General features: G+C 39.6%; 1 protein-coding gene across 2 annotated transcripts; it reads left to right on the top strand.

The window, feature by feature from the left end:
- The first annotated feature begins 12,664 nt into the window (after nucleotides 1–12,664).
- PDCD2 (programmed cell death 2) lies at nucleotides 12,665–20,122 on the top strand. 2 transcript variants are annotated; one of them, XM_008995419.5, is made up of 6 exons: nucleotides 12,665–13,019; nucleotides 13,557–13,796; nucleotides 14,127–14,258; nucleotides 17,206–17,309; nucleotides 18,353–18,466; nucleotides 19,525–20,122. In XM_008995419.5, exons 1-6 carry the CDS (start codon nucleotides 12,737–12,739, stop codon nucleotides 19,681–19,683), a joined length of 1,032 nt encoding a protein of 343 aa, XP_008993667.4. In that variant the 5' UTR covers nucleotides 12,665–12,736; the 3' UTR covers nucleotides 19,684–20,122. The 2 variants fall into 2 exon arrangements, 1 of the variants encoding a protein (XP_008993667.4); XR_004742245.3 differs by lacking the exon at nucleotides 17,206–17,309.
- The last annotated feature ends 1,928 nt before the right edge of the window (nucleotides 20,123–22,050 follow it).

Genomic DNA, 22,050 nt, shown 5'->3' with positions numbered 1-22,050 from the left:
TCTGAAGATACACTGTTAGGAAAAATATAAAATGCCCTTTTCTACCTTGTTTTAGAGTATATACACTGTCTCAATATTCTCTCATGTAAAATACCGAAATTAAATTTTTACGCCGTTAGAGAAAATATAAATAAATTTACTAACGCAAATGTTTACAACAAAATTACTCTGAAGATACTCTGTTAGAAAAAATATACAATGCCCTTTTCTACTCTGTTTTAAAGTATATACACTGTCTCAATATTCTCCCTCTTGTAAAATACCGAAATTCTATTTTTACGCAGATAGAGAAAATATAAATACTCTATTATAACCCAAAAGCCTAAAACAAAATTACTCTGAAGGTATTCTGTTAGAAAAAATATACATTGCCCATTTCTATTCTGTTTTAAAGTATATACACCGTCTGAATATTCTCTCTCTTGTATAATACCGAAATTCTATTATTATGCGGTTAAAGAAAATGCAAGTATTCCCTTTTTACCCCAATGTTAAAAACAAAATTACTCTGAAGATACTCTGTTAGAAAAAATATACAATGCACTTTTCTACTCTGTTTTTAAGTACATACACCGTCTCAATATTCTCTCACTTGTAAAATACTGAAATTCTATTTTTACGAGGTTAGAGAAAATATAAATACTCTCTTTGTACCCAAATGTAAAAAACAAAATTACTCAAAATACTCTGTTAGAAAAAATATACAATGCCCTTTTCTACTCTGTTTTAAAGTATATAAATCATCTCAATATTGTCTCTCTTGTAAAATACCGAAATTCTATTTTTACGTGGTTAGAGAAAATATAAATAAATTTCCTAATGCAAATGTTTAAAACAAAATTACTCTGCACTGTGTTAGAAAAAATATACAATGCCCTTTTCTACTTTGTTTAAAAGAACATACATCTTCTCAATATTCTCTGTCTTGTATAATACCGAAATTCTATTTTTACAAAGTGAGAGAAAATATAAACATTCTCTTTGTACCCTGTTAAAAACAAAATTACTCTGAAAATACAGTGTAGAAAAAATATACAATGCCATTTTCTACTCTGTTTGAAAGTATATACACCGTCTCAATATTCTCTTTCTTGTAAAATACCGAAATTCTTTTATACACGGTTAGCGAAAATATAGAAACTCTATTCTAACTCAAATTTTTAAAACAAAATTACTCTTAATGTACTCTGTTAGAAAAAATATACAATTGTATTTTGTACTCTGTTTTAAAGCATATACATGTCTCAATATTCTCTTTCTTGGAAAATACCGAAATTCTATTTTTACGTGGTTAGAGAAAATATAAGTATTCTCTTTGTATCCCAATGTTAAAAAAAATTATTCTGAAGATACACTGTTAGGAAAAATATACAATGCCCTTTTCTACATTGTTTTAGAGTATATACACTGTCTCAATATTCTCTCTCATGTAAAATACCGAAATTAAATTTTTACGCTGTTAGAGAAAATATAAATAAATTTACTAACGCAAATGTTTACAACAAAATTATTCTGAAGATACTCTGTTAGAAAAAATATACACTGCTTTTTTCTACTCTGTTTTAAAGTATATGCACTGTCTCAATATTCTCTCTCTTGTAAAATATCGAAATTCTATTTTTACACAGATAGGGAAAATATAAATACTCTATTCTAACTCAAATGCCTAAAACAAAATTACTCTGAAGGTACTTTGTTAGAAAAAATATACATTGCCCATTTCTACTCTGTTTTAAAGTATATATACCGTCTCAATATTCTCTCACTAATAAAATAAAGAAATTCTTTTTTACGCATTTAGAGAAAATATAAATATTCTCTTTGTACCCCAAGGTTAAAAACAAAATTACTTTGAAGATGCTCTGTTAGAAAAAATATACAATGCCCTTTTCTACTCTGTTTTAAAGTATATACACCGTCTCAATATTCTCTGTTTGTAAAATACCGACATTCTATTTTTACGTGGTTAGAGAAAATATAAGTACTCTATTCTAGCCCAAATGCTTAAAACAAAATTACTCTGAAGGTACTTTGTTAGAAATAATATACATTAGTTTTTTCTACTGTGTTTTAAAATATATACACCGTCTCAATATTCTCTATCTTGTAAAATACAGAAATTCTATTTTTACATGGTTAGAGAAAATATAAATACTCTATTCTAACCCAAATGCTTGAAACATAATTTCTCTGAAGGTACTCTGTTAAAAAAATATATACATTACCCTTTTCTAGTCTGTTTTAAAGTATATACATTGTCTCAATATTCTCTCTCTTGTAAAATATTGAAATTCTATTTTTACGCGGTTAAATAAAATATAAATATTCTGTTCTAACCAAAAATCTTAAAACAAAATTACTCTGAAGATACTCTGTTAGAAAAAATATACATTGCTCTTTTCTACTCTGTTTTAAAGTATATACACCGTCTCAATATTCACTCTCTTGTTAAATACAGAAATTGTATTTTTACATGGTTAGAGAAAATATAAATATTCTCTTTGTACGCCAATGTTAAAAACAAAATTACTCTGAAGATACTCTGTAACAAGAAATATACACTGCCTTTTTACTACTCTGTTTTAAAGTATATACACCGTCTCAATATTCTCTCTCTTGTAAACGAACGAAATTCTATTTTTTCGTGGTTAGAGAAAATATAAATACTCTATTTTAACAGAAATGCTTTAAAAAAATTACTCTGAAGGTACTCTGTTAAAAAAATAAACAATGCCATTTTCTACTCTGTTTAAAGTATATACACCGTCTCAATATTCTGTCTCTTGTAAAATAATGGAATTTTATTTTTACGCGGTTAGAGAAAATATAAATATTCTCTTTTTACCCCAATAATAAAAACAAAATTACTCTGAAGATACTATGTTAGAAAAAATATACAATGCCTTTTTCTACTTTGTTTTAAAGTATATACACCTTCTAAATATTCTCCCTCTTCTAAAATACCGAAATTCTATTTTTAAGTGGTTAGAGTAAATATAAATATTCTCTTTGTACCCCAATCTTAATAACAAAATAACTCTGAAGATACTCTGTTAGAAAAAATATACAATGCCCTTGTCTTCTCTGTTTTAAAGCATATACACCGTCTCAACATTCTCTCTTGTAAAATACTGAAATTCTATTTTTATGCAGTTATAGAAAATATAAATACACTATTCTAACCCAAATGCATAAAACAAAATTACTCTGAAACTACTTTGTTAGAAAAATATACATTGCCTTTTTCTACTCTGTTTTCCAGTATATACACCGTCTCAATATTCTCTCTCTCATAAAATCACTGCAACCTCCCCCTCCCATATTCAAGCGATCCTCGTGCCTCGGCCTTCCTAGTAGCTGGGATTACAGGCATGCGCCACCATGCCCAGGTAATTTTTGTATCTCTAGTAGAGATTGGGTTTTGCCGCATTGGCCAGGCTGGTCTCAAACTCCTGACCTCAGGTGATCCATCCGCCTCGGCCTCCCGAAGTGCTTGGGCTACAGGTGTGAGCCACTGCACCTGGCCTAAAGGGTTAAGGTTTTTATATCCATGTAACTTTATGTGCTTTTGAAGTCTATGGTTCAATGAATATTCTTTATATTTATTTATTTTTGAGACTGAGTCTTGCTTTCTTGCTCAGGCTGGAGAGCAATGGCACAATCTTGGCTCACTTAAACCTCCACCTTCTGGTTTCAAGCGATTCTCCTGTCTCAGCCTCCTGAGTAGCTGGGACTACAGGCACTTGTCATCATGCCCGGCTAATTTTTTGTATTTTTACAATAAATTGTATAAACGGGGTTTCACCATGTTAGCCAAAATGGTCTCAATCTCCTGACCTCGTGATCTGCCTAACGTGTTCTCCTAAAGTGCTGGGATTACAGGCGTCAGACACCATGCCAGGTCTGAATATTCTTTTTAAAGTGACCTGTGATTTTCTTCTGATCAAGTGTTTTCAAACTTGATATCTTTGATGGGTTTCTCCAGCATCAAAATCCTAAATCAAGTATTTTTGGTTTAAAATTAACTTTGAGATTTTTCAGCTGGGTCCCCTGGGAAGTCTAAAGAATGTATCTCTGATCTTGTAGAGATATTAAAAGACTAGATTTACTTGGCAGGTTGTATGGCCGGGCATTGTCAAATGTGGTGATACTGCATGGGAGGGCATTGTCAGACGAGGTGACGGTAGATCTCATCTCAGTTATATTTACGGGTATATTGTTGATATACATGTTCCAAAAATTATATACATTTATACAATTTTAATATGATTTGTAATTTTGATTGTTATGATAAATATTTGCTAAAGCCATATGTGTATACACATGTTATTAATGGCTGGGCATGGTTGCTCCTGCTCTATAATCCCAGCACTTCGGGAGACTGAGGCAGGTGGATTAACTGAGGTCAAGGAGTTCAAGACCCACTTGACCAATATGATGAAACCACGTCTCTACTAAAAATAAAAAAATTAGCCAGCCGTGCTGACACATGCCTGTGGTCCCAGCTACTTAGAAGGCCGAGGCAGGATAATTGCTTGAATCAAGGAGGCAGAGGTTGCAGTGAGCGGAGATGGCGCCCCTGCACTCCAGCCTGGGTGACAGAGTGAGACTCCTTCTCAAAAAAAAAAAAAAAAAGTTATTAATGCATTCTGAAGATTTTATGAAATTTATAAAAGTCTGGTGTTCCAGCCAGGTGAGGTGGCTCATGCCTGTAATCCCAGCACTTTGGGAAGCCAAGGCGGGTGGATCATGAGGCGGGAGGGAGCAGAGTGCCAAGAGCCTCAGCCCCCAGTCTCCCCAGGCAGTCCGTCATACAATCCCCCCAAGGCATGACCCTGCTTAGCTTCTACACAGGGGCCCCTTCAGTCTGCTATGGCTCCCAACGGCTGCTAAGACGGACCCCTTTGGCGACTTCCCAGATCACTGAGGAGGACACAGGTGTGCGGAAGAGGGAAAGGGAAAGCCAGAGTGTCAGGGGGCAGTTAGGAAGCTTTGCAACAAGCAGAAGAAATTGGGAAGGGAAAGGAAGCCAAAAACCTCCAGCATCCAAACCCAAGCCAGGCCTAACCCTGCTTAGCTTCTGGGCTGACCGGCCCTCAGGCTGCTATGGCGCCAGGGGCTGCCGGGTCGGACACCCACGGAAACGTCCCTGTCCTTGGCAGGGGCTCAGGCCAATGGGAACGTGAAATAGAAATCCAGAGTGTCATAAGGCACCTGGGAAGCGTAGCGACACGAGGGGGAGAGTGGGAAGGAATCGGGAAGCCAAAGCCTGCAAACTCTGTCCCCCATCCAAGCCCCAGCCAGGCCAGACCCTGCTTAGCTTCTGGGCTAGGTTGTCCGGAGGCTGCTGTGGCGCCTGCATGCTGCTGAGAAAAACACACGTGGTCGGTCTCCGGCCCTGGCAGGGGCGCAGGCAAGTGAGACAGAGAGGACAGAGAGCCAGAGAACGGCTGGGAAGTGTTGGGAAGAAGGTGAAAAGGCGAAAGCCTCCAGCCCATGGGCTTTGGAGGCGGCCCCCACTCAAGACCCTGCCAGGCCCCACCCGGGTGAGCACCGAGCTCCTGCCCACAGGCATCCGCACAGCCTGAGACTTCTTTGCAGGGATTTGTCCTGGCAGCCCCTGGGCCACAGCACCTGAGGGCGCCTGGGTCCGGAAGGTAAGCAGGGTCGGGCCTGGCCGAGGCTTCCTCTAAGTATAGGAATGAAGGGCTTTTTAGAAAAGGCATTTTCCCCATCTCTTAGAGCCTTCAACCCTGGCCCCCACAATGCCTTACACAGCAAATCTGGGTCAGATTGGATACAACCTCTGTTTCCCAATGGAGCCAAACAAAGCTCGGTTCAGGATGCTCACTACTGGGATGAAATGCTAAGAAAAGAAAAGCCACGTGTCAAGAAGAGGGGAGTTACTCTTTAGATACACCTTGGTACATGTTTATCATTAATGATCAGTGGCTTTTGTGAGTCTAAAATATTAAGCCTTAAATGTCTTCATCAAATTCCAGTTAACTACCTGATTTATCTAGTTATATTAACACTATTATTTAAAATTTCATCCTAATATGCAGATGTCTGAGTAACTTTACAATGATGTAAAACAAGTGTAAGATTAGGAAATTTAGCCTGGAATAAGGAGCTTTTATTTCCAGCTTGGTGACGAACAAAAATTTTAAAAATAAAAAAAGTCAAATAGGAGTCGTGAGAGAGCCAAATCAAAAACAAACATTCATTTTTATTTGGCTTTTGCATGTGGCCAGAAACTGGGTTTAGTTTCATTCTTCTGCCTATGACTTCCCAGTTTTCCCAGACCTATTTATTGAAGAAAACTGTCTTTCTTTTTATTGTATGTTCTTGGCACTTTTATTGAAAATAAGTTTACTGTAGGTTTATAACTTTGTTTCTGGGTTTTCTATTCTGTTCCGTATCTATGTTTATGCTAGTGCTATGCTGTTTTAATTACAATAGCTTGGTAGTATAATTTGAAGCCAGGTAATGGGTTTCCTCCTGTTTTGTTTCATATACTCAGCATAGCTTTGACTATTATAGTATTTTGTGGTTCCATATAACTTTCAGAATTCTTTTTTGTTATGTCTTTGAGGAATGTTATTGTTATTTTGGTAGAGATGGTATAAAACCTAAAGATTGCTTTGGATTGTATAAACATTTAAAAAACATTTAAAAAATACCTATTTATGTATTGTTTGATTCGATTTGCTAGTATATTTCTTTGCAAGTTTTTGCATCAATATTCTCAGATATGGGCCTGTAGTTTGCCTTTTTAATGTGTCTTTGTCTGGTTTTGACATCGGACTGGTCTCCAAGAATGAGTTTGGAAATGTTCCCTCCTTCTCTGTTTTTCAGTCTGGTCCCACAGACTTTTATATTAAGGCTTTAACTTTGTTATTTGTTATTGGTCTGCTCAGGTCTTGGATTTTTCCTTGTTCAATCTTGGTAAGCTACATGTGTCAAATGATTATTTCCTCCAAATTTTCTACTTTGTTTGCCTGCCATTGCTGGTAGTTGCCACTAATGACCTTTTGATTTTCTGAAGTGTTACCTGCAATGTCTCCTATCTCACCTCTGGTTTTATTGATTGGTGTCTTCTCTGCGTTTTAGTTGGCCTGTCTAAATTTTTGTCAATTGCTTTACTTTTCAAAAACTCAAATTTTTGTCTCACTGGTCTTTTGTATTGTTTTATTTCAACTTTATTTATTTCTGCCCTAAACTTTATTATTTCTTTTCTTCTAATTTTGGGTTTGGTTTGGTCTTTTTCTTCTAGTCATTTGAAGCTTTTCTGTTTTTATGTAGGTACTTACAGTTATAAATTTTTCTTTTATGATAGTACCTTATTTACTATATTCCACAGGTTTTGCTATGCTATGTTTCCATTATTATTTCTTTCAATAAGTTTTTCTATTTTTTTCTTAACTTTTCTATTGACCTACTGATTATTCAGGGGCATGTTGTTTAATGGCCACGTGTTTGCATGGTTTCTGAAATTCCTTTTTCTAAATTGATTTCTAGTTTTATTTCATTGCAGTCAGAGAAAATGCTTGATATTACTTCAATTTTTTGAATGTGTATAGGCTTGTTTTGTTACCTAATATATGGTCTATCCTTGAGAACAACCCATGTGCTGAGGAGAATGTGTGTTCTGCAGCTTTTGGATGAAATTTTCTGTAAATATCTATTAGGTTCATTTGTTCTATAGTGCAGATTAAGTCTGAAGTTTCTTTGTTGATTTTCTGTCTGGAAGGTCTATCCAATGACGAAAGGGGGGTGTGGAAGGGTCCAGCCATTATTGTATTCAAGTCTCTTTCTTTAGCTCTTAGAATGTTTGCTTCATTTATCCAGGTGCTTCAGTGTTGGGTGCATATATATTTCCAACTATTATATTTTCTTGATGAATTGGTCTTTTATTATCTAATATAATATATTTATCTCCTCCTATAGTCTTTTGTTGAAATCTATTTTTGTCTAGTATAAGTATAGCTATTTCTGCTCTTTTTTGGTTTCTATTGGCATGGAATACCTTTTTTCCATCCTTTCATTTTAGGTCTAAATGTATCTTTATAGATACAGTATTTTTTGTAGGTCACAGATTACTGTCTTGCTTTTCTATTCATTCATCCACTATTTGTCTTTGACTGGATTATTTTTATTTACATTCAATGTTATTATTGACAAGTAAGCACTTATTCCTGCCATTTTGTTATTTGTTTTCTGATTGATTTTTATCCTCTCTTTCCTTTTTCCTTTCTGCCTGTCTTCCTTTCAGTGAAGGTGATTTCTTTTGTAATATAATCTAATTTCTTGCTTTTTATATTTTTGTATATCTGTGGCACACTTTTTGTTTTAAAATTACCATGAAACTTGAAAATAATATGACATCAGTTTAAACTGCAGACAATTTAATACTGATTGCATAAACAAAGAAACAAGCAAAACAACTAATAACTCTACACTCTAACTTCATTGTCATTCTTTTAAACTTTTTGTTGTTTCTCTTCATTCCCTATTTTACTAGCTATGTCCTGGAAGGGCTTTTTTTTTCAGTTTATTGTTTACTCTTTCTGAGATTTTTACACACCGTAATTACCATGTTATAGTATTCGGTGTGCTATTACTAGTGAGTTTTGTACCTTCAGATGATTTCTTATTTCACTCACTTTTTTTTTCTTTCAGATTAAGAACTCCCTTTAGCAATTTCTTATACGACAGGTCTGGTGTTAACGAAATTCCTCAGTTTTTGTTTGTCTGGAAAAGTTCTTATTTCTCCTTCAAGTTTAAAGGACGTTTTTGAAAGATACATTTTTCCAACGTAAAAGTTTATTTTTTTTCAGCTCTTTAAATATGTCATGCCACTCTCTCAGCCTGCTTTCAGATGCATTGGAGTTCCACTGAATGTTATGTGTTTTTGTTCTCTCATTGCTTTTAGAATCATTTCTTTATCTTTAACCTTTGGGAGTTCACTTAAGTGCCTTGAGGTGGTCTTCTTTGGGTTAAATCTGCCTGGTGTACTGTAACCTTCTCATACTCAAATGTTGATATCAAAGGTTGAGGAATTGTTTAATATTATTTAGTGAAATAAATGTTTAACTCTTATCTCTTTCTCTACCTTTTCTTTAAGGCCAATAACTCTCAGATTTGCTATGTTGAGGCTGTTTTTCAGATTCTGTAGGCATTCTTTTTTTTTTTAATCCTTTTTTCTCCTCCGACTTTGCATTTTCAAATAGTCTATTTTTAAGTAATTTTAATGCATTCTTCAGTATGTCAATTGCATTTTAACTTCAGAATTTCTGCTGTTATTTTTATTTTGATATCATTGTTAAATTTATCTGATAGAATTTTGAATTCTTTCTCTGTGTTATGTTGCATTTCTTTGAATCACCTCAAGCAACTATTTTCGATTGCCTGTATGAAAGGTCACACATCTCTTTTATTCTAGGATTTGTCCCTGGTGCCTTATTTAGCATGTTTGGTGAGGTCTTGTGCTCCTGGATGGTCTTAATACTTGCAGATGTTCATCTGGATCTGGGCATTCAAGAGTTCAGTCTTTATTGTAGTCTTCACAGGGCTTGTTTGTGCCCATTATTTTTGAAAAAACTTTCCAGGTATTCAAAGAGACTTGGGCTGCAAACCCAGTAACACAGTAGTTTATGCAAACAAATAGAGGTCTTGCCTTGGTGGTCTTGGATTAACATCAAGAAAACTTATCTTGAGTTATCAAGTAGAGACTCTTGTCCTCTTTCCTTACTTTCTCTCAAACCAGCAGAGTCTCTCTTTCTGTGCTGAGGCATATGGAGGTGGGATTGGGGTAACATAAGCACCTCTGCAACCACCACCACTGGTACTGTGCAGGTTCACACCTGAAGTAGGCACAGAACTTGGCTTCACCCAAAGCCCACTGTAATCAGTACTTGGCCACCATATAAATTTACTCACAGCCCTAGGACTCTGTGATTAATAAGTGGCAAAACCAGCCAGGTTTGTGTCTCTACCTCCAGGGTGGCAAGTTATTGTAGTCATGAGTGGGTCCATAGATGCTATCTGGGAGCCAGAGATTGAAGTATAAAATCTTTAATATTTACCTGCTCTTAATATTTTACTATACCTAACCTGGCACTTAGGCCATAAGACAAAGAATTTTCTACTTTTCCTTCCCTCATCTGTAGGCAGAGGATCCTCTTCTATGGCTGCCAAAACCACTGGCCCATGGAGGGGGTTCTGCCAGATCATCATCAATTTCTCCCTTAAAGCCCAAGGACCCTTTAGTAAGCTTGTGATACATTCTGCAATGTCTGGGACTCGACCTTTGGTTCAGGGAAAGTGCAGAAATGCTGACCAAGACCCTAGGCCTGGACTCAGAAACTCTAAGATTCTGCTTGGTGCTCTACTCCACTGTGGCTGAGCTGCTATATGAGGTGCAACACAGAATTTTCTTTACCCCTGCTTTTCTCAAACCACAGCTGGAAATGTGTTGGGTCATACCTAAAGTTAGCACTTCTCAGAGCCCAGTGCCTGGGTGAGAGAACAAGACTCCATTTAAAAAAAAAAAAAAACAAAAACCCAAAGAACAAAAAAAAGACATTATTTTATGTACCATTACAAATATACTGCTGGCCAGGCATGGTGGCTCACACTAGTAATCCCAGAAGTTTGGGAGGCGGAGGCAGGCAGATCATCTGAGGCCAGGAGTTCAAGACCAGCCTGACCAATATGGTGAAACTCCACCTCTACTAAAAATAGAAAACTTAGCCAAGCATGGTGGGACACACTTGAATTCCAGCTGTTAGGGAGGCTGAGGCAGAAGAATGCTTGAACCTGGAAGACAGAGGTTCTAATGAGCCAAGATTGCGCCATTGTACTCCAGCCTCACCTCAGTGAAAGAGCAAAACTCTATCTCAAAAAAAAAAGCAAAACAAACATACTGCCAATTAAACTGTGATTTTTCTCAGAAATAAATGTTATTGATGACTTTACTTCCATTAACACCACTGTAGGAGCCAAGGGAAAGCTTCCCTTTTGCCCTCTGAAGGGTCACTGAAAAGTCAACTGACAAAAGGCAATTTAACTGGACCGAGGGCATTCAAATCTATTAACATGCACATGGGGGAGAACCAGAGTGATTATACTCAAGCCCCAAATGGAGTTCAGAAGCTTATACATCATCTTGAGGTTAGAGAATGGGGGTTTGGATTGTGGCATAACAGGGTATGGGAGTGGAGAAGAGGTTACCTGCCTGACAACTGTGGTCTTGTTATGTAACTGAAACCTCACAGGTAGAAGTCCTTATAAAGAATAGATGGTAGCACTTTGGGAGGCTGAGGCGGGTGGATCACGAGGTCAAGAGATGGAGACCATCCTGATCAACATGGTGAAACCCCGTCTCTACTAAAAATACAAAAAATTAGCTGGGCATGGTGGCGCGTGCCTGTAATCCCAGCTACTCAGGAGGCTGAGGCAGGAGAACTGCCTGAACCCAGGAGGCAGAGGTTGCGGTGAGCCGAGGTCGCGCCATTGCACTCCAGCCTGGGTAACAAGAGCGAAACTTCGTCTCAAAAAAAAAAAAAAAAAAGAATAGATGGTACATGTTTCTTTCAGACCTTTGCAAACCAACAATACAATTCTAAACCCTCCAACCCGCTGAAGGACTCTGTGCTTGCCCAAAGGCATTCCAAAGTTAACCTGAAAAACTAGTTCAGGCCATAATGGGAAGTGGGGGTTGGGCATGCCTCATTATACACTCCTCCCTTGAAATTCAGACACAGCAAGCCAGCATTAAACAGAGATCTTGGCCAGGAGCAGTGGCTCAAGCCTGTAATCCCAGCACTTTGGGAGGCCGAGGCGGGTGGATCACGAGGTCAAGAGACCGAGACCATCCTGGTCAACATGGTGAAACCCCGTCTCTATTAAAAAAAATACAAAAAAATTAGCTGGGCATGGTGGTGCGTGCCTGTAATCCCAGCTACTCAGGAGGCTGAGGCAGGAGAACTGCCTGAACCCAGGAGGTGGAGGTTGCGGTGAGCCGAGATCGCGCCATTGCACTCCAGCCTGGGTAACAAGAGCGAAACTCCGTCTCAAAATAAAATAAAATAAAATAAAATAAAATAAACAGAGATCTTAAGACTGACAGAACAGACTCTGTGCAGAGGCTTCATTACCCTCAGGACACACAGGGTTCTCAGTTTCCACTGCAGAGTCCTCAATTTACCTCTTCAACCTTTATCTTTTTTATTTCCCTGGCATTTTTAACTTACTGTTTTTTAAAAAAATTATTTATTATACGTTAAGTTCTGGGGTACATGTGCAGAACGTGCAGCCCTGCTCCCTGAGTGGCACTTGGCCAGCACACAAGTTTCCCACGTCCTGAAGTGGGCACCAGCAGGGAAGGCTTGAGCCGGGGCTCTGCCTACATGGCGCCCACCCGCAGGCCCCTGCAGGACATGCGCAGAGGCGAGGCGGAGCGCCGCCGTCACCAGCTGCGACTCTCCCGAAGGCCAATCCTGAGCACCCGGAGGCACCAGGCAAGCGGCCCGGAAGCAGAGGCGCCAGGGGCGGAGCCAACGCCGGGAGGTTGCGCCCCGTCCCCTCGCAGGGGTCCTGGAGCCGCCCTTGTCAAACGTGTTCCCGCCTCCCGTCTTCCGGAAAGGTTCCCTCCTCCTGCCTTCCGGTCCGGCACCCAACTTACGCCTTCTGGTCCCGCTGTGGGCTGCGCGTCACCCAGCCTGCGCCCCGCATGGCTGCCTCCCGGGCGGGACATGTGGAGCTGGGCTTCGCCGAGTTGGCGCCGGCGTGGCGACTGCGCAGCGAGCAGTTCCCCAGCAAGGTAGGCGGGCGGCCGGCGTGGCTGGGCGCGTCCGGGCTGCCGGGGCCCGGGGCCCTGGCCTGCGCGCTGTGCGGCCGCCCGCTCTCCTTCCTGCTGCAGGTGTACGCGCCGCTGCCCGGCCGCGCCGACGCCTTCCACCGCGGCATCTTCCTTTTCTGCTGCCGCGAGCCGCCGTGCTGCGCCGGCCTGCGAGGTGCGTGGCCCATTGGGGTCGGGATGGGGCCACGCGTCGTTGAAATTGCGGGAGTGACTAGGGGTACATCGGAAAGCACCGCTGCAGCCCCATTCTCGGAGCTTCCTCTCTGCACCGCCCCAGGAGCACCTTCTCCCGGGCCGTTCCAGGGTGTCCTCATTTTTACTAAATTAGTGTCTGTGCCCTCGCGCTTGGTAACCCCCAGCTGTGAATCGATGGGTACTCGGTATAGTGCTATTCAGTAATAGGAATTGTCTTGGAAAGATGGGTCCCAGTAGCTTTTTCTTATTTTTGGCAGTCGGTCTTAATTATTAGTCTTATGAAATTAATTCGAACCAGCTCCAGGAGGCAACTCTATTGCGTGTACCAGAAGAAAAATCTAGTTTCTGGATTTTAAAAGCTTATTCCTGAAAGAAAAAACATTCATTTCTCTAAGGAAAAAAAAAAAAAAAAAAAAAATCTTTTATGTGTAGAGGTTCAGATATTTGAATTGCTGTTTTGTTTGACTGATAAAACTTTCTCTGCATTCTTTTTTAGTTTTTAGGAATCAGCTACCCAGGAAAAATGATTTTTATTCATATGAGCCACCTTCTGAGAATCCTTCCCCAGAAACCGAATCAGTGTGTCTCCAACTTAAGTCTGGTGCTCATCTATGCAGGGTTTGTGGCTGTTTAGGCCCCAAAACGTGCTCCAGATGCCACAAAGTGTATTACTGCAGCAAGGAGCATCAGACCCTAGACTGGAGACTGGGACATAAGCAGGCTTGTGCACAACCAGGTGAGTCATCTTTTTCTCAATTCAGTTTCATTGCCTTTGTCAACCCAGGTATTTCCAGGAAACTTTAAAGTTAAAATTATGAAAAGTATAATACGTCAGAATTTTTCCTAACTGGAACACCTTTGTAAAAAAGAGGCTCTGAAGTCTGAATCACTGAGTAATATCACCAAATAGGCATTTAATTTACGACCTTTTCTGTAAAATCCCAGAACTACATGTAATAATAGGGATAACTGTTACTATAGGGAATGTGGTACTTTAGAGACAGCAAATTATTAGACTGTCTTCAAAACTAAATCATTACTAATAGTGCTGTCTTTTCTGTCTCAGATCATTTGGACCATAGAATTCCAGACCACAACTTCCTTTTTCCAGAATTCGAAATTGTAATAGAAACAGAAGACGAAATATTCCCTGAGGTTGTGGAAAAGGAAGATTACTCAGAGATTATAGGGAGCATGGGTAAGCAGTTTCAAGATTTCATAAGTGATTAAACATAATGCTTGGAAGAAAGGGCTCGATGTGTCTGTAAGAGAGGTACTGAGAGGAAGACTCTGGAGGCCATAGCCTACAATTTTCAGATATTGCCTCAGGTGAAAATATTCTTCCTGGACATTGTTTCTTGACATGTATCAGGTGTGTTCTGCTCCCTACAAAGACAACGAGGGGGGTATCCGGATGGTCCCATGAGTAGCGCTGCACAAGATGCTGGAGGCTTGGTAAGTTCCTCTGGCTCCCAGATCTGTTTCTCAGGTCAGGATAGTGTGAGTGCCTAGCACAGTGTCAGGCATGCAGAAGGGCCCCTTAAAAGTTTCTTTTTCACCTGGCCAGTTTTAGGTACACAATTTTGTCAGTTTATCTACAGTGCATACCCTTGGATAGTGCTTATGCTGAGCAACTATCTTAGAGGCTTATTTTATTATAGTAGCCAACATTTATCCAGCACTTATCTTATATAAAGGGCTGTTTGTGCATGGGCTCATTAAAATCCTGACAGCAGACCAGTAAGTCAGAAACTGGCTCATTTTGAAGGTGAGGAAATTGAGGTTCTGGGTATAACTTGCTTTGGTCTAATAATGTTAAGCTTCACAATTTGAGCTTTGAGCCATACACAAAACCACCACAAAACTATAGACTCAAAATGAAAATGTCAGCTTACTGCTTTGTAGTTCATCCCAGTCATACATTCCAAACATGTTTGAGTCTTACTCTGTGCCTGACCTCATGCTTGCTAATAGGGATATAATGGGAAGCGACACTCCAGTGGTCAGATGCTCAGTCTCATGGAGCATCCCAAATAATACTTAGGGAAGTTAAATTCCATGTAATGACTGGTAAGAGTACAATACAGGTGCCATAGGAACACATGTGACATCTCTGAAGACTGCCTGGAAGGGGTCACATGTGTATGTTCATACCTATATGATAAAATGATAAATAATGAAAATGCTTACCTTTAGAAGGGAGAGCCTAGAGTAGGAGGCTCAAGGATGAAAGCTGAACTTCAGATATGCCTTGTTTGTGTAAATGTGACTGTGGAACTGTGTATTTTAAGATTATAAAGTAAAATAAGTTTTTAAAAGCAGTCCCTAATCATCAAAAGTAAAAAAAAAAAAAATTCTTTATGTAGTCATATAACAACACTAAGAACTCTTCTAGGCGACTTAAAAACATAGGACAGTACATCTCTAATGGAATAGACCCTGAGAATGAAAAGAACATGAACACTGTTAGTATTTTCAGTAAACGTGTTATTACTAGACTATTGCTGTTATTTTGAGACAGTTTTGTGTGTGTTGGGGGGATAAAGCAAATGAGTAATTATGAGAACTGAGGTGTTGGGCATGGGAGGAAGACAATGTTGATGGTGTCTACTCTCTCTAAAAGGAACTCCAGGCTCTTTGGAGAGGTGGTTGATTCCAGAACTGGGTCAGGAAGTATTCAAATAATGTGGGAACTTGTCATATCAAAGATTAAGGAAGCTAGCAGTGATTACTAGGGCCATGTCAGAACTCATGCAACATGAAAAGGCTCCTGCTGGCAAAAGATGGACAGTTTGAACATCCCTAAGGACACTAACTGCATCAGATATGTTTAATGGGTTCAAAATGATACTTCATCTTTGTAAGATACCTGGGAACAGATTCATTATTTTCAAATTGATAAATAAAAGAGTTTGCCTTCTAGGGGTACATAACTAAATTATGAATGAAGTGACATGTGTGGGATGAAGAATAACTGAGTTGGAAGTGGGAGAGAAAGGACACAGTGGACTTGATAGTGTGAAACTGATTGATGGTATGTGGTGGTTCATTATAGTCTTTCCACTTTTGTGTACGTTCAAAATTTTCCAAAATAAAAGGGGAATTGAAAGAAAAAGAAAAATGCTTCCTGGAGGTAGCTGTGTCTTACCTGAGACTCGAGCTTGAGTTCCCAGATGAGGGAGTTTGGCGGGAGGCAGCAGGGCCTGAGGGAAAAGCGTTTACTGTGTCCTAAAGGTTATACTAAAACTTTCCAGGTACACTTGATGAAACGCGAATCTGAAGGCATCCTGCACTTTCTCCATCAGATCTGACAGTGCAAGTGAACACCACCAATGCCTTTCCAGTTTCATTAAAGCTGTTATTTTAGCTTCTCTGACTCAGGGTATATCAGTTATATTTTAATGTACATTACAAGACTAATGGCTATACTTGGAGACACAGGTCTGTTGGGGACAGTAGTGGCTCAGAGTGGCTATAATCCCAAAAAGGAACATGGAGGAGATGAACTTTTTGTTTTGGGGGTGGGCAGACAGACTCTTGCTCTGTCGCCCAACCTGGAGCGCAATGGCTCAACTCACCTCACTGCGATCTCTGCCTCCTGGATTCAAGTGATTCTCCTGCCTCAGCCTTTCAAGTAGCTGGGATTACAGGCACCTGCCACCACGCCTGGCTAATTTTCATGTTTTTAGTACTGACAGGGTGGGTTTCACCATGTTGGCTAGGCTGGTCTTGAACTCCTGACCTCAGGGATCTGCCCACCTCAGCCTCCCAGAGTGCTGGGATTACAGGTGTGAGTCACCATGCCTGGCTGGAAATGAACATTTGATGAGTGAGTGAGCAAGTGTACCAGCTGAGGATACCAGTGATAAGAAGGGCTCACATATGTTGGATGTTCTATGATGTGCTGGGCAGTCCTAAGCCCTTGACTTGACCATTCTGTTATTTTGAAGCTTTAAAGAGATGTACTGAATGGAAGCCCATATAATAGAGCTGAATGGAGTACCTGGAAATTCAGATGGTACAACTCTAACGAGTAAATAAATAGGGAAAGCTATCCGATTAAAAGTGAGTCCCCTCACCATGTGTGAATTGTCAAACTGTGAAGATTATTCCGGTTTTCCATCATAGTTATGTTGATTTTTCAGGTGAAGCACTTGAGGAAGAACTGGATTCCATGGCAAAACATGAATCCAGGGAAGATGAAATTTTTCAGAAGTTTAAAACTCAGATAGCCCTTGAACCAGAACAGGTAAAGTAAACACAGACTCCTCATTGTGTTCTCTTCAGGCCATGTTTTATGAGTATAACCTCTGAGAAGAATTAACTTTTCATAGTAACACTAGTCTGTTCCTTAGGAGCCTGTAAAATCAGGTTTTTGTTATCTTGTTAGAGGAGTTCCTCACACAGATGGCCATGTAGAAAGGTGTTTTGCAGTGCTGATCCATTTAATAGTTACTGAAAGACTAAAGGTTATACTGTTTATCATTCTCTAAAGAAAGCATCAGGGATGGGAGATGAATGAGCTGTTGCCTATGGTACATGAGGTTTAGGCACCATTGGCCCCAAAAAAGAAAAAATGTTATTTTCCCTTTTCCAACAGGTACCTCTGGCTTGTGAAACAAATATGACATGTCAACATTTTCTCCATTAACATAAATCATCAGAGAAAACTAAATTCCCGTAAACCAGTCACTGGATCCAGTAAATACCCAGGGCTTTACAGGAAGAGTAGATCTAGGTCCTAAACACTGAGGCAGTTCTTAGCAGTCCATATGCTTTTAGACAAATACAGAAAACCACTCAGGTGCCATAGGAAGCTTATTACGGTGGCATTTACCTGGGTTTGTAGTCTTGTTTCCAAACACTGTGTTTTACTTGCTATTTGTCCCTCCTCAAATTTTTAACTATGAAGGTAGCCACAGAAGGTAGGCAGAATTCTACAGTCAGAACCTGATAATGGAGAACCAAAGGCTCATTCTTAGTCCCTTCACAGTATATTCATAGTATTAAGATTCCAACATTAGGTAATAAAAGCATCAACTAGGAAATACATTTTTATGCCCCTGAGTCAGATAAGCTGAAATAATCACTTTGAGGTGCTCGAAAAGGCATGAATGGCACACTGGCACAGCCAGGTCTGATGGGGGAACTATGACATGCCTTTTGGGTCAGTGTTACATCAAGAGTGGGAACATTCATGGAGTTTCTCTAAATGATCATCAGAGAGCGTGTTATCATTGGAAACTTTTAGGTAAGGTATAATTATTTGAACATGATCCTCATTGATTTCAGATTCTCAGATATGGCAGAGGTATTGCCCCCATCTGGATTTCTGGTGAAAATATTCCTCAAGAAAAGGATATTCCGGATTGCCCCTGTGGTGCCAAGAGAATATTTGAATTCCAGGTATGACCTTAAATAAGGACCATTTTAGTGTGTGATCACCATGATTAATATTTTTAAGCATTAAAAACTTTACCAAGGTAATTTGTGCACATGGGTCAACATGGCAGTACAGAATGAGAATCATCAGTTTCCTGCCTCACCTTGGGGCTAGTTCCCTGGAAGGAATCCTTTGTTTTTTGTTTCCTAATTTTCAGACACTATTTGTTCACTGACTTCTGTGAAGATGAGGATATCTAGAGTGTCCTCCACCTCCAGTGCGGCTATGTCATTATTTTTAGTGCCTCTGTTAACTTTTATTTTAAAATTTATACCTTCCTTTCTAGTTCAATTAAATAAAGTCTTTTGACTCCATACTTTTAAGAGGGGGGTCTTCAACATTTAATCTTGGTTTGTGGATTTGTTCGAAGAACAAATGGATATAAGCATTAAAGATAAATGTCGTTTCCCCCCACCCCCCCACACACAAACGGATTTGTTTAGCACCAAAATCCATTTGGGTAGGGTGGAAATGATCTTGAGCTATGGATTCACTAACCTTACCTAAGTCATAGCTAATACTGGGTTTGTTTCTTTGGGTAAAAAAGTAATTATGAGGACCACATCTAAAACTATGCTTGGTTCTTAGTGCCAAAGCTCTCAATGTCCAAAATGAGATGACAGGATTTGTATATTGAATCCATATCATAGTGTCATTACTAGTAATCGGTGTTTCTTGAGTCAAGAGTAACAACATCTGCAATGATATAAAGTTGCCCAAATAGAAGCCTCAGCCCTTTTGAATGGTATATTAGTAATGAAAATAATTCATTAGCAGCCACTTGTGAACTTCTTTCTCAAATGGAAGACATACCAAACAGAAGGTCAGATGAAGTAGAGTGGGGCTTTCAAGTCATAAGATAGCTTTAGGTTGTTACATATACCAATTGTATATTGTCGTTAATCCTGTTTAAGGATTGAAAGACCAGGATCCCCCTTATCATCCTGGCCAAGAAAGTCTCTTAAAAGTAGCGCTCCCTGCTGTGAGGCAGCATTCTAACTGTATGTCACCCTCATCTCAGGTCATGCCTCAGCTCCTAAACTACCTGAAGGCTGACAGACTGGGCAAGAGCATTGACTGGGGCATCCTGGCTGTCTTCACCTGTGCTGAGAGCTGCAGCTTGGGTACTGGCTATACAGAAGAATTTGTGTGGAAGCAGGATGTAACAAATACACCGTAAGGGCATCTTAAGGCCTTCAGATGTGTTAACAATCTTTTACACCTTGCAATTACATTTCTGGAACTTTATCATAAGGAAATACTTATACCAAAAATAGAGGTGCAGAGATGTTGAGACATTACTTATGCGTGTCTACATATTAGTGAAACAAAAGTGTCCAGTGACAGAGAATTAAATAAATTTTGGTACATCCACAGTGGAAGGCTACAGAATCTTATACATATATTGACAACTGAGATACCATTATAGGTGGTATTTATGGTATAACTCTATTGTAAAAATATTTGTACATGTATGTGTGCATAGAAATAAATCTGCAAAGATGTATACTTAGTGCACTGCTTACCTGTAAATGGTGGGACTAACGAAAATGATCTTTTTACTTATACAGGCATTTCTTTCTATAATAAAAATGGGTTATGTGCCTAATGAAGTTAAACCATCTCACTGTGAGAGCATTTCCCACCCTAAGTTTTTTAAAACACAAAGAAAAATACTTAGGTAAAACCCCAACAAACTTGTCTGATCATCAGCTGATTGTCACAGGCTCTAGTATGTACTGGAAGCCCATAACATCAGAAAAATACCAAACCTCCTTAGGTCGGTGAGTGTGGTGAACAGGAAACCCAGTAATTCTGAAGCAACAGTATCACAGTTGGCAGGATCAGGAACAACAGTGGCTTTGTAATCACAAAGCTGGAATTTAAAGAGACTCTCTACCTTCAGAATGGATCTTGGTCAGCCAGTGGCCTTGCTTACAGAGACACTGAAAGGAAAAGATGGTCTTCGCTTTCCATGTCAGCATTGTATAGTTTCCTATCGCGAATACAACGGTTATGGTATGTAAACCAGGGAAAGGATCTGGCCTAGGAGGCAGCAGCCTGAGGAAAGGAAGGCCCTGAAATCAGTTTTCAAAGGGCTGACCATTGGCCCATTATGTTTGATGATACATTTATTTAAGCAAGTGGCCCCTAAGACTACGCTAAGTTTCCTTCCAACCCCCAGCAGTTCACAATTGGTAATTCCCAGTTTCTCTCAGCACCAGCGATGCCTGATGCCTGCCCTGAAGACACATTGCTGTCAGTGCTTGAATACTGACGGCTAATTGATAAATTTCTCAAGCTTATTTCCTTCATCTACATTGGCTCACATTGCCCTATAACACATGCTTGTTAATTCTGAAATGCATTGCCACCATAAATCCTCACATTTTCACAGGTAACATCACTTGCTAATGTCATTGTCTACTTGGCTATTTTTTTTTTGTAATTTAGAAAGTCCTGTCCTATTAGTCCATATTATGTATGTTTAAGTATATATATGCAGTTTGTATTAATTTTGTGTATGTGTCTGTGTATGTATATACGATACAGTTATACATAGCACCATATGAGAAACTGCAGTACGCAGTTTCTTCCATAGGGAGGTTTGATACTAGGCTACTTAAGAACTAGAGGATACTGTAATCCCAGCACTTTGGGAGGCCGAGGTGGGTGGATCACGAGGTCAAGAGATCGAGACCATCCTGGTCAACATGGTGAAACCCCGTCTCTACTAAAAATACAAAAAAAAAAAAAAAAATAGCTGGGCGTGGTGGTGTGTGCCTGTAATCCCAGCTACTTGGGAGGCTGAGGCAGGAGAATTGCCTGAACCCAGGAGGCGGAGGTAGCGATGAGCCGAGATCGCGCCATTGCACTCCAGCCTGGGTAACGAGAGCGAAACTCCGTCTCAAAAAAAAAAAAAAAAGAACTAGAGGATACTAGTTTCAAACCTGGACTGGCTAAATCAATGAGAATCACCTATAACGATGGTGTCAGTCTGTGGTTATTGGAGTAAGTTGTCATCAGCAACTTGTGACAAGAGTTGGTCACGGCACTTGGTAGGAAGCACAGTGGTATAAGGAAACCTGGACTAGTGGGGCCTTCGTATCTAAAATTATGTCTTATTCATCATAGGTGGAATGTGTAAGTTATGACTGCTGAGGGCTTTGAAAGCAAACATGTTAAGAGTCTTCTATGGTAAAAACTGTTATTTGGGGAGAGCACCACATGATAGGTACCCAGCCAGGCTGTCATTGATATATATATTCCAGTCAACTTCTGGAGATGATCATAAAAGTTGACAGGGCCATTCCAGGAACAGGTATATCAAGAGGGAGACAGACTGGTCCAAATCAACATAAAGAAAATGTCACAGCACCAACTTGGCATCTGTGTTAAAAAATGCAACTATATTAAACATAAAAAATTTTTAAAAATGCATTAAGCAAGCTGCCTCTAGAAATGTGAAGACATTTTAAAACACCACAAGATAATGACCAAGTCTCACCTACATAATAATCATGGCTCGATAGATGGTGCCAGTCCA

Source organism: Callithrix jacchus, chromosome 4 (genome assembly GCF_049354715.1).
Source record: "Callithrix jacchus isolate 240 chromosome 4, calJac240_pri, whole genome shotgun sequence".
Classification (NCBI taxonomy): Eukaryota; Metazoa; Chordata; class Mammalia; order Primates; family Cebidae; genus Callithrix; species Callithrix jacchus.
This window is presented reverse-complemented; position numbering and strand designations above follow the sequence as displayed.

Bases quoted from the DNA above. Each gene is read 5' to 3' on its own strand.
- PDCD2 (XM_008995419.5), top strand. From the start codon at position 12,737: ATGGCTGCCTCCCGGGCGGGACATGTGGAGCTGGGCTTCGCCGAGTTG. The intron at 13,797-14,126 runs GTGAGTCATCTT...TTTCTGTCTCAG, and splicing joins GCAGGCTTGTGCACAACCAG to ATCATTTGGACCATAGAATT. The intron at 17,310-18,352 runs GTAAAGTAAACA...CATTGATTTCAG, and splicing joins TAGCCCTTGAACCAGAACAG to ATTCTCAGATATGGCAGAGG.